At 49.8% G+C, this 13,174-nt stretch overlaps 1 protein-coding gene across 1 annotated transcript in view; it reads left to right on the top strand.

Moving 5' to 3' along the window:
* Window positions 1-13,174, top strand: part of eefsec (eukaryotic elongation factor, selenocysteine-tRNA-specific) — a 383,917-nt gene that overhangs the window by 207,847 nt on the left and 162,896 nt on the right. The window contains exon 6 of the mRNA XM_038812145.1: window positions 12,776-12,932. Coding sequence (XP_038668073.1) covers window positions 12,776-12,932 — 157 coding nt within the window. The remainder of the gene's footprint in view (window positions 1-12,775; window positions 12,933-13,174) is intronic.

Below are 13,174 nucleotides of genomic sequence, written 5' to 3'. Positions count from 1 at the left end.
GGGGGGGGGGGGGGGGGGCACTCTCACTTGGGGCCGACGTAATACCATCCCTCACACACACACTGGCGCTCACCTCATACCACACCCCCGCACGCTTCGGACAGAGCACAAAGGAAGATTAGTATGTGTCAAAGTGATTTTAATGACAACAGTCCAGATACGTGCCCCAGTCCCTATAACTCGTCTGTGCCCTACACCCGTGCCAACTTACTCAGTGTCTAATTATTAGCATACTGGACTAAATCGCTGGCTTTTAAAGCAGACCAAGGCAGGCCAGCAGCACGATTCAATTCCCATACCAGCCTCCCCGAACAGGCGCCGGAATGTGGTGACTAGGGGCTTTTCACTGTAACTTCATTGAAGCCTACTTGTGACAATAAGTGATTTTCATTCATTTTAATTGTTTGGCCTTACGGGCCCTTTGACTACGTCTAGGTGGTTCCCCAGATGGTACAGCAGAACTGGAGTGGACTCCTGCGATCCCTGCCCTGTGACTCGGGATCCCTTTGGCGGCCGTTTCCTGGGGTGGCCCGGCCTAGATGTGCCAGGCTGCGGCTCGGGCGACTGGGATGGCGAGCTGCCAGCCTGTCCTGCCCGTTGCCCATCAGAGGCACCTGGGACAGAAGGGGTGCCGAGGTGCTGCTGTGTTCCGGGGCCTCGCCTGCAGGGGGACCCAGGACGGGCCCCAGCACCACCTCCTCCTTCGGGGTGCCCGATCGCCCCCGGGCCTCTACATGGGTCGGGGGTGCGAATGGACCGGCACGACACCTGGCGCTGCCAGTCCTGGAGGCCCGCCCTGGTATCGACAAGGGTCTGCAAGTTTGCAGCCATGGAGCTCAGGGAGTTGGCCATCCCTGTCTGTGTCTGGGCGATGCCGGACAGCACATGGGCAATGACACCGATGCCCTCAGCGATGGACTGCAGAGACTGGGCCATTGCCTGCTGAGACTGGGCCATGGCCTGCTGGGACTGGGCCATGGCCTGCTGGGACTGGGCCATGGCCTGCTGGGACTGGGCCATGGCCTGCAGAGACTGGGCCATGGCCTGCAGAGACTGGGCCATGGCCTGCAGAGACTGTGCCATGGCCTGCTGGGACTGGGCCATGGCCTGCTGAGACTGGGCCATGGCCTGCAGAGACTGGGCCATGGCCTGCAGAGACTGGGCCATGGTCTGCAGAGACTGGGCCATTGCCTGCTGGGACTGGGCCATGGCCTGCTGAGACTGTGCCATTGCCTGCTGGGACTGGGCCATGGCCTGCTGGGACTGGGCCATGGCCTGCAGAGACTGGGACATGGCGTGCTGGGACTGTGCCATTGCCTGCTGGGACTGGGCCATGGCCTGCTGGGACTGGGCCATGGCCTGCTGGGACTGTGCCATTGCCTGCTGGGACTGGGCCATGGTCTGCTGGGACTGGGCCATGGCCTGCTAAGACAGGGCCATGGCGTTGAGCGCCTCTGCCATCTGCCTCTGGCTCTGGCTCATGGCTTCCTGTGAGAGGGAAGCCATGTCCTGGGCCACAGACGACGCCTGCACGGAAAGCCCCAGGACTCGCATCCTGCTCCCCTTGTCTGGCACGGTCGCCCCCATTGCCTCCACCGCGGATACTACCCGTGCAGTTTTGGCCTGGGTGGCACGAATGACTGGCACCACTCCCTGCTCCTGGACCCGGGTGGACTCCTCCACCTGCGTCTGCAGCCGCCGCAAGCCGGCCCTCACCCCCTTCGATTGTCCCTGGTTCGGTGACTGCATCGGGTCTATGGGTGGGTGTGGTAACTCCAGGAACCCGGTACCCGTCTGGGCGGCAGATGTTTGCTTGCGCCAGGATGCCCTCCGACCTCCCGGCCCCTCTGTGCTCCTACCTCCACATGCAGGCCAGCAGTTGTGCGTATAATGGCATAGGTACGCAGCACATTGGAGTTAGGGTTAGGGTTGGTTGCACCTGGGGGTGTGCCGCACTTGGGGGGGGGGGGGGGGGGGTTGGGGGGGGGGGGGGGTGGTACTCAGCCTGGCTGCCCTGACAAGGTTGTTCACCTTCTTGTGGCATTGTGCGCCAGTCCTTGGTGTTACAGCCACAGCGTGACGGCCTCTGCCACCTCCCTCCACAGGCGCTGGCGTGGGGCAACCCTGCGGCCGTGTCCGGGGTTCAGGGCCTCCCTCCTCTGCTCTACTGCGTCCGGGAGAGCCTCAGTGTCGCTCTCCTGGAACCTCGGGGCTGCGTGGCGGGCGGCCACCTTGTCGGATCTCCGGGGGGGGGGGGGGTCACACCGCGCATTCGTCGCGAATGACGCCACGCCGCTACTAGCCCATTCTGGGCCGGAGAATTTGCGCCGTTAGGGGGGCCCGACGCCAGAGTGACTGTTTTTGTCGCCGGGTCCCGGCCATCACGCCGATTATCGGAGAATCCCACCCATGCTGTCTGAACCCTTTTTCTTTGATTTTTGTCTTTGGTCCCCTCGTCCTTGTTCCTCTCTTATTCAATTTTACAAAGTGCTCTGAGATGTTTTCTCTTTCGACTGTGCACAAAATATACTCAAGTTGCACGTACCCAAATATAAACATTGACATTTTGTGCTGTTAGCTGAGCTCAGTTGGTTTGCTCATCCCGTTGTCAGATACCATCTGATATCTATTTCAGTGACTCACACAACTAACGATTCTATGGCCGTGTTTGAAGAGGATAATGGTTTTTCCAGGTGGTGACAGAACATGGAATTATTTCAAGAACAAAATGTTTTGCCGGGGTCCTCGTCACCATTTCCTCCCTCAGCCAACAGGATTAACCGTTCATAGATCTAATTGGAATTGTGGTGTCATGGTACCTGCAAAATGGACAGCAAAACCAGACTTCAAAGTAATTCATTTTGTGTGAAAGACTCTCGGGTAGTTCTGAGTGGCGTGTTGCAGTATGACGTGAATGCAAGTTTGATCATCAAGTTGGCAACTCCAGTTGTTTTACACTGGCAGGAGTTCATCAGAGTTACCACATTTGGGGCTGAATGTTCTCAAACCCCCACCGGTGTATCCAGTGACTTGCGTGGGGGGGGGAGAATATGGCAGGAGGTCCACTTTGACGTGAACTTACAGCGGGATCTTCCACTGGTGCGCGGTATGGCGGATCAGAAAACCTGCCCGAGGCCGGCACGAACCTCTTTTGCGTCCCGTTAATGGGATGCAGATGAAGGGCCGACACATCGCGTCAGAATCTCCATGACGCTGCCGGGAAAAAATACCAGCACAAAACACATTTTGAACAAGGTGGCGTGCAGGCGTCTGGACTCACCTGAACAATGCCTGGGGCTGCCTCCAGAGTTCAGGATGGAGGCCACCAGCGTCCCTGGAACACCACAGCTCTGGATGGGGTGAGCACCTGCTGGTGGACCTTCCAGATTCGGTGTCCTGGAGCGGGACCATCTTCCAGCTTCATAGTGTCCCAGAGACCTATTCTCATCCTCAGAAGGCTCATCTTCAGCTGTCGGAGTTAGTCCTGGAAATCTAACTTCATTTTCAGGTGGCCCGCCTTCTTTCTTCAATAGTGGGTCTGTCATGTTGGACAGCTTTTTGATTTGGCACCTGAATACGGTGGTGGACAAAGTGCTGTCCAGGCCTTGGGTGCCACTGAACACGCCGTAAAATACCCAGGTGCAGAATTGATGAGGTCAGGACCAGGAGATTTGCCCTGTTTTCCTGCCAGCCACCACAGCGGAAACACTACACGTTCCTTTCCCTGCCATGGGACGTCATCTCAAAATGGGAGATTCACCCTTGGTGTTTCTTCAGGTAGCTTATGTAACGACCAGAGAGAAAAATGTTGCACCAGCGAAGCTTGGTTGAGTTATAGTTCAAACTAAATAGATTTGTAACAGTCCACCTACACAGCAAAGATTAAAAAGGGAGTAAAGTAAACTTCAAATGAAATCCAAATTGTTGGTTGTACACTTCAGGTCAATCGGCACCTGGCAGGTTAAAAATTCAATTGCAGACCAAAGGTTCTCTGAAATAGGGTCTTCATCTTAAATATTAACCTGTCTTTTCTCTGTCAGATGGACCCGCTGTGTAATTTCAGTACTTGCTGTTTCCATTTCATAAACTTAAAAGAGACTTTGGGGATCTTTTGCCTGGTTGAATGCTCCTGAATGTAAAACGTCTCATTCTGGCCCAGTCTTCGAGAAGGGATGTTGAAAAGCTTCTACGGATTGGGAGAAGATTAAATCAGGGATTGGGTTCTATCTTCGCTCTCCAGGTCACGTGACAGTGTGACCAAGAAAGGCGAGGAGCCTTCAACTTTCCCTCCGTTTAATCCTTTGTTTATGTTGTACTAAAATCTACTTCAAACTTGTCTCTGTCTGGCATTAAGGAGGTTTTGATGTTTGTCTGGCATTAATAAAATTGGTCTGCCCTTTGCACCCACCACTTATTGCTCATACTGTGCCCATTATTTCTGCTTTCTCACTGCCGTATTAGCTGTTTGAGTTTATTAGTAGAGGGAGAACTCTCGAGTGACTGTTCTCTTAATGGGCACTGGGATCAGTTAACCAGACTTTTGTTGGAACTGAAAAGAGAGGATTACTGTAGGATGGCTTTGAATAGATTACCAGGACAGCAGTTGATAGCCATGAGTTTCGGCTGAACTGAGGAAAGGAAGCGATGCTGCCTCAAAGTTTAAAATAACAAGAACCCACCAACTCGCTATCTGACAATCGAGTCCTTTAGAAGCTTACACACACACACACACCTGGTGTAGGTACAGGTAATATGTTTTGTCCTTGAACGTTATAGGTAGCAGTACTATTGATATTTGACATGTTGTCAGGCATTTTGACATTTTAATAGTGAATGCTCATTGTTATTTATAGGTTAGTTAGGTGACACTTGATTGTGAAAGGGAAGCCAGGGAGGTGCATGGAGAGGAATTCTGCGAATACTCGGCTCCGATTCTGAATACTGGGCACAAATTCAGCTCGAGAGGGAGGTTGAACCGACAGCCTAGATTTAGCTACTTTGCACAGGACAAGATGCATACGTGGCTTACTTGGACTGTTGGTAGCTAGTTGTGGTACTAGGGGGTGAAATAGTTGCTGATATTCGCTTGCTCCTGTGTCCAAAACTCACTGCGCAGCTGAGAACTTGGGCAGGATGTGCACACAAGCTGGGAGGGACCAGAGTCCTGGCGAATCACATATTTAGGGCAGAGGTGGGGAGGGTTCAGTTGCATGGGCGGCAGGGTAGCCCAGTGGTTAGCTTGGTTGCTTCACAGCTCCAGGGTCCCACATTCGATTCCTGGCTTGGGTCACTGTCTGTGTGGAGTCTGCACCTTCTCCCCATGTCTATGTGGGTTTCCTCCGGGTGCTCCAGTTTCCTCCCACAGTCCAAAGATGTGCAGGTTAGGTGGATTGGCCATGATAAATTGCCCTTAGTGTCCAAAAAGGTTAGGCGGAGTTACTGGGTTACGGGGTTAGGGTGGAGGTGTGGGCTTAAGTGGGGTTAAGGGCTGGTGCAGACTCGATGGGCCACATGGCCTACTTCTGCACTGTAAATTCTATGATCTATGAAAATTAGAAAATCAGTGTTAAAGGAGAAGGTTAATAATAAGGACTTTAAACTAGTTAAAAGGGAGAAGAGCTCAGGCGAGGGTAGTAATGGTTCCAGAAAAAGTAACAGAACATAGAGTATGGAAAACAGCAGGAGTCTTAACTTCAGGCACAGCAGATAAGGTGACAAGTGTGAGAAGGGAGGTGGGGAGCAGGACTGAGGGTGTTGAACCTAATTGTGTGCAGTATACAAAACAAGGTAAGTGATCTTGTAGCGCACATTGAAATTGGCTGGGGAAGGCCTGGGGGAGCCAGGTTTTTCACTCAGGCTTTGATAGCAGGGCCCGGGAGGTAGCGATTGTAATCAATAAAAGGGGTCGGAACGTGATGGTTGCAGGCACACTGGGGGGAAAGCCTGTGGTCATAGTCAACGTGTACATCTCGAATTGGGACGATGTTAAATTTTTAAGGTGTTTGTTGGCCACAATACCAGATCTAGACACTCGCCAACTGGGATGGCGAAGGGACTTGCTGCATCCATGGAGGAGACAGGTGGTACAGACCCGTATCGGGAGTAAGGAATACTCGGTTTTTTCTCCCCGGTACACAAGGTGAACGTGAGGATAAAGTTCTCTGTCGTGGGTCGGGCTCTTCTCCCCAGGGTGAAAAGGGCAGCATGTTCGATGGTGGTTATTTCTGGCCATGCTCCGCAGTTGGTCGATCTGCTGTTGGAGGTGGGCCGGATGCAGTGCACGGGATGGAGGTTGGATGAGGGGCTTTTGTCAGACATTGGCTTCGGTGGGACAGTTTCGAGAGCCATAAGGGAAAATGTGGATTTGAGTGAGAATGGAACGGTCTCGCTCTCTAATCTGATGGAGGCGTTGAAGGTGATGATGAGATGGAAGATCATATCGTATAAGGCGCACATGGACGAAGAGGCGAAGGAGCACCAGATGTTGGTGGATGAGATCCTGCGAGTGGACCGAGGGTATACGAATGAGTCAACTCCGGAACTACTGGGACGCAGGAAAAAGTTGCAAATGCACTTTGACATGCTGTCTACGGATAGGACGGCGCACCAGCTGAGGCGTTTGAGGGGACTGGTGGTGTATGAGTATGGGGAGAAGGCCAGCCTCTGTTGGTTCACTTGCTAAGGCACCAGGAGGCTGCGAGGGAGATCATCCAGGTTAAGGATTCAAGGACAGGATGGTTTTGGCCCCAGACAAGGTGAATGGGGCATTCAAGTCTTTTATGAGCGGCCTTGCAGGCCAGAGCCGCCGGAGGACAAGCTGGGAATTGCGGAATGTCTGGAGTTTCCCAAGGTTGGGGAGGAACTGCGGGAAGAGCTGGAGGCACCGGTGGGATTAGAGGAGATTCAAACAGCGTTAGCAAAGATGCAGACAGGGAAGGCCCACTAGGGTCGGATGGGTTCCCGGTGGAATTATATAAGGGATTTGCATATCAGCTGGTTCTTTATTGCTGGGGGTGTTTAAGGATTCATTGTCACGGAGTTCTCTACCTAAGACACTTGTGCAGGCATCCATCCTGAAAAGGGATACGGATCCTAGACTGCCGGCCGTCTCGCCCAATTTCATTGCTCAATATCGACGGGAAGCTTTTGGCCCAGATCCTCGGGTTGAGCTGGAACCCTGTCTCCCGGAGGTAGTTGGTGAGGACCAGACTGGATTTGTGAAAGTCCGACGGTTGTGGTCCAATGTGAAGCGACTGCTTAATGCGGTTCTCACCCAGCAGCTGGGCCCAGATAATGGTGTCGCTGGATGCAGAAAAAGCGTTCAAAAGGGTTGATTGGAGGTATCTCTTTGCGGCTTTGGAAAAGTGTAGGTTTGGCCCTGAGTTTGTGTCCTAGGTGCGGTTGTTGTGTAAGGCTCCTCCTGCCAGTGTTCGTACCAACACCATGAGTTTGGGGTGTTTTCAGCTGCATAGGGGGATAAGACAGGGGTGTCCGATGTTTCCCCTCTTGTTCGCATTGGTGATTGAGCCACTGGCTATTGCCCTGAGGGCCTCAAACAAATGGAGAGGGATAGTTAGGGGTGGGGTGGAACATAGGGGCGGGATTCTCCGTTGCTAAGGCCGAAATTGGGAATGGGATCAGGCAGAGACTGGCTCTCGATGCCAAAATCACGGCAGGCCCTGGTTTGACGCTGGGTTGCGATGCTGCACCCCGCCAAATCGGCATTATCAAGACACGTGCCGCACGCAGTCGCAACCGCGTTTGAATATCGTTATCAGCTCACTCGTGATGCTCCGCAAATTGAATTATGCCAGCCTAGCGAGTAGGTGAAGGCTGACCTGCAAAGGTGGGACTGCCTTCCATTGTCCTTGGCGGGCCAGGTTCAATCGATCTAGATGAACACCTTATCGAGATTCTCGTTCTGATTTCAGTGTCTTCTGGTATTTTACCCAAGTCATTTTTTCGGGGGATTGAGCGGCTTACATGGGGTTTCATATGGGTGACAAAACCCCCGAGGATTCGGAGGGGTTTCTGCAGAGGGATAATCAGTCGGGGGTGGGGAGGGATTTGCGTTGCTAACTTTGATGTTTTACTACTGGGCCACCAACACGGAGAAGGTGTTGGGTTAGTGTGGAGTCCCGGGGTCTCCCTGGGTGCGAATGGAGCCTGGGATGTGTAGAGGGTCCAGTTTGGGGGCCCTCGTAAAAGCCTCTCTGCCATTTGCTCTGGCAAAATGCTCGTCAAACCTGGTGGGTCTAAAAATATAGAACAAAGAACAAAGAAAATTACAGCACAGGAACAGGCCCTTCGGCCCTCCCAGCCTGCGCCGATCCAGATCCTTTATCTAAACCTGCTGCCTATTTTCCAAGGATCTACTTCTCTCTGTTCCCCGCCCGTTCATATATCTGTCCAGATGCATCTTAAATGATGCTATCGTGCCTGCCTCTACCACCTCCGCTGGCAAAGCATTCCAGGCACCCACCACCCTCTGCGTAAAAAACTTTCCACGCACATCTCCCTTAAACTTTCCCCCTCTCACCTTGAAATCGTGACCCCTTGTAATTGACACCCCCACTCTTGGAAAAAGCTTGTTGCTATCCACCCTGTCCATACCTCTCATAATTTTGTAGACCTCAATCAGGTCCCCCCTCAACCTCCGTCTTTCCAACGAAAACAATCCTAATCTACTCAACCTTTCTTCATAGCTAGCACCCTCCATACCAGGCAACATCCTGGTGAACCTCCTCTGCACCCTCTCTAAAGCATCCACATCCTTCTGGTAATGTGGCGACCAGAACTGCACGCAGTATTCCAAATGTGGCCGAACCAAAGTCCTATACAACTGTAACATGACCTGCCAACTCTTGTACTCAATACCCTGTCCGATGAAGGCAAGCATGCTGTATGCCTTCTTGACCACTCTATTGACCTGCGTTGCCACCTTCAGGGTACAGTGGACCTGAACTCCCAGATCTCTCTGTACATCAATTTTTCCTAGGACTCTTCCATTGACCGTATAGTCCACTCTTGAATTGAATCTTCCAAAATGCATCACCTCGCATTTGTCTGGATTGAACTCCATCTGCCATTTCTCTGCTCAACTGTCCAATCTATCTATATTTTGCTGTATTCTCTGACAGTCCCCCTCGCTATCTGCAACTCCACCAATCTTAGCATCATCTGCAAACTTGCTAATCAGACCACCTATACCTTCGTCCAGATCATTTATATATATCACAAACCACAGTGGTCCGAGCACGGATCCCTGTGGAACACCACTAGTCACCTTTCTCCATTTTGAGACACTCCCTTCCACCACTACTCTCTGTCTCCTGTTGCCCAGCCAGTTCTTTATCCATCTAGCTTGTACACCCTGAACCCCATGAGACTTCACTTTTTCCATCAACCTGCCATGGGAAACTTTATCAAATGCCTTACTGAAGTCCATGTATATAACATCTACAGCCCTTCCCTCATCAATTAACTTTGTCACTTCCTCAAAGAATTCTATTAGGTTTGTAAGACATAACCTTCTCTGCACAAAACCATGCAGCCTATCACTGATAAGTCTATTTTCTTCCAAATGTGAAGAGATCGTATCCCTCAGTATCTTCAACAGTTTTCCTACCACTGACGTCAAGCTCACAGGTCTATAATTCCCTGGATAATCCCTGCTACCCTTCTTAAACAAAGGGACAACATTAGCAATTCTCCAGTCTTCCGGGACCTCATTCGTGTTCAAGGATGCTGCAAAGATATCTGTTAAGGCCCCAGCTATTTCGTCCCTCGCTTCCCTCATCAACCTGGGATAGATCCCATCCGGACCTGGGGACTTGTCCACCTTAATGCCTTTTAGCATACCCAAAACTTCCCTCTTCCTTATGCCGACTTGAGTGCATCATTTTGAAGAAAATTCTTAACTCCATCCCTAACCTCAACATCCGTCATGTCCCTCTCCTTGGTGAATACCGATGCAAAGTACTCATTAAGAATCTCACCCATTTCCTCTGACTCCACGCATAAATTCCCATTTTTGTCTTTGAGTGGGCCAATCCTTTCTCTAGTTACCCTCTTGCTCCTTATGTACGAATAATAGGCTTTGGGATTTTCCTTAATCTTGTTAGCCAAAGATATTTCATGACCCCTTTTAGCCCTCTTTATTGCGCGTTTGAGATTTGTCCTACTTTCCCGATATTCCTCCAAAGCTTCATCAGTTTTAAGTCGCCTAAATCTTATGTATGCTTCCTTTTTCATCTTAGCTAGTCTCACAATTCCACCCATCATCCATGGTTCCCTAATCTTGCCATTTCTATCCCTCATTTTCACAGGGACATGTCTGTCCTGCACTCTAATCAACCTTTCCTTAAAAGACTCCCACATTTCAAATGTGGACTTACCCTTAAACAGCTGCTCCCAATCCACATTCCCTAGCTCCTGCCGAATTTTGTTATACTTGGCCTTTCCCCAATTTAGCACTCTTCCTTTAGGACCACTCTCGTCTTTGTCCATGAGTATTCTAAAACTTACGGAATTGTGATCGCTATTCCCAAAGTAATCACCGACTGAAACTTCAACCACCTGGCCGGGATCATTCCCCAATACCAGCTCCAGTATGGCCCCTTCCCGAGTTGGACTATTTACAACTCGAGAAGGGGAATGGGTTAGTGTGGAGTCCCGGAGTCTCCCTGGGTGCGAATGGAGCCTGGGATGTGTAGAGGGTCCAGTTTTGGGGCCCTCGTATCAGCCTCTCTGCCATTTGCTCTGGCAAAGTGTTCGTCAAACGTGGTGGGTCTCCACTTAAAAAATACGGAGGCAACTCCGTCAGCATTTCAAGTTGGTGTCAACGTTGAGCTGGCCCCCATTTGTATGAACCACTTGCTCGAGCCAGCCCACTTTAACCTCTGTACAAATTGGCCATTGAGTTAACCAGGGTCGGGGAGCTCATTCCTTCTTTAAGACAGTGGAATTCAGTGGATTTCTTGTGACTTGAAAATGTTAACTTTAACTCTTTAAAACATGATCGGAACCATTTCAGATTTAAAACTTTACGTTTATGCTCTGGAGTTAAGAATTTTCTTCAAAATGATGCGCTCATTCACTTTCAGTTATTCAGCAATCATATTTAGGTTAATTGTATTACATTGTGCAATGGCAACAACAATTTATATTTAAATAACACTTTAAACAAAGTCAATTGTGTATTGCTGATAAGCACTATTTTGTCAAAGCTTTCTGTTGTGCACTCATCAGAACAATCACAAGAATATCAACGAGCTCGCGTCGGCCGTAGTGCGCATGCGCGGACTCGCGCTGCTGGAGCCGTGGAGACCACTCCTGCACCGACCTAGCCCCCTCGGAAGGGGAGCATACCTGATAATCGGGGACCGTTGATGCCGGAGTGGTTGGCGCGCTTTTCACGCCGGCGTCAAAATTGCCCGCGGGATTGGAGAATCCCGGTCTCTATGTTCACTCTATCAAAAGTGTTAATTATTTCAAAGATCTTTGTCAGCCCACCCCAAAGCCTTTCCTTTTCAGGAGATAAGCGAGCCAACCAGTTTTTCCTTTCCTGATCGGTCTAGCCTCACAATTGTGGGATCCATTTTGCAGCCTTTCCAATGCATTTACAATATTTTTAACATAGGGCAAACAGCATCTTAGGCAGTAGTCCTGGTGTGATCTAACCAAGTTTAGGGTAGCTCGAGAGGGTTTTAAACTAAATAAGTGGGGGCAATGGATCAAATGTGGAAAGATGTCCTCTATCCAAGAGTAGAGACGAGGAAAATTTTTCTTTAAAATTTGTACTCATTTTCATCTCAAGTATTTTTTTTTACAATGTAAATTTTTATAGTGGTTTCGGCAATAATACATACAGACGTCTTAGCATATCTTTTATGAATAACAAGTAAGAAGGTTTGTTATTAATCACCTTTCAATATACTTGGAAAGACAAAGATAGTTCTAAAGCTATGCCGTTGAGAATGTGTTTTTTAAGTTATGGAGATAATGCTGATCAAACACCATCAGACATCCTTATTTTAAAAAAATCTTTTTATTCTCCTCATTTTCAACATTTTCATCAATAAACGACCAAAGGAAAAACAAACAAAAACAATAACAATACCCCCAGACACAAACCTCCTCCCACCCGCTCAATATACAGACCAAAACATCCGTACAACCCAGGTAAAAACACAAATTAACAATCAATCCATAAGGAGTCGAACCAAAGGAGACAATACGGTTGCCCCCCCCCCTAATGTTCAATGGCAACCAATTGTCAGCCCCCATGAATTGTGAAACTCTTCCTTTATTTACACAGAGGGTAGTGGGTGCTCGAACTCGCTGCCGGAGGAGGTGGTGGAAGCAGGGACGATAGTGACGTTTAAGGGACATCTTGGCAAATACATGAATAGGATGGGAATAGAGGGATACGGACCCAGGAATGGTAGAAGATTTTAGTTCAGACGGGCAGCAGGTCGCGCAGGCTTGGAGGGCCGAAGGGCCTGTTCCTGTGCTATACTTTTCTTTGTTCATTGTTCTCTACTTTTAAATTCTATCTAGACATAACGCCTCATGCTTGCTTTGCCTTTTTTATGGCCTAGTTAACCTGAGGTAAACGTATGGAATTACTCCTGGGACAAAGTCGTGAAGACCATTGGTAGTTGTTGGACTGTGCCTCCTCACCACTCCCTCAAAAATACTTTTTAAGGAAAGAAACACATGTCATCCTGTTGGGTTAGCTTTCTGCTCAGGCTATTTGTTTCTTCTTCTTCAGGTCTCAGATGATTATAATGTCATCGGTCGCTCCCTGTTCAAGAAGGAGACTAACATGCAGCTCTTCGTGGGGATGAAGGTTAAACTCTCGACGGGAGACGCTGGAGTGATCGAAGGAGGCTTTGGGCAGAGTGGGAAATTTAAAATCAGAATTCCAGGTAAGAGCTCACATTACAACGGAATTGCTTCAACATTTCCTAGAATGATACAGCACAGAGCGAGGCCATTCGGTCCCTGTCCCTGTGCTGGCTCCTTGATAGTGGTGGCCAATTAGTCTCTTACCCTGCCTTTTTTGGAAAGCTCTATTGCATGTGCCAAATAGCGAAGGACAATGAAGAATTGTTTACTGTGAACTTCATAATATATGCATGAGGCACCTACAACATCTTTCTTCAGGGCT

This window comes from Scyliorhinus canicula, chromosome 11 (assembly GCF_902713615.1).
Source record: "Scyliorhinus canicula chromosome 11, sScyCan1.1, whole genome shotgun sequence".
Lineage (NCBI taxonomy): Eukaryota > Metazoa > Chordata > Chondrichthyes > Carcharhiniformes > Scyliorhinidae > Scyliorhinus > Scyliorhinus canicula.
This window is presented reverse-complemented; position numbering and strand designations above follow the sequence as displayed.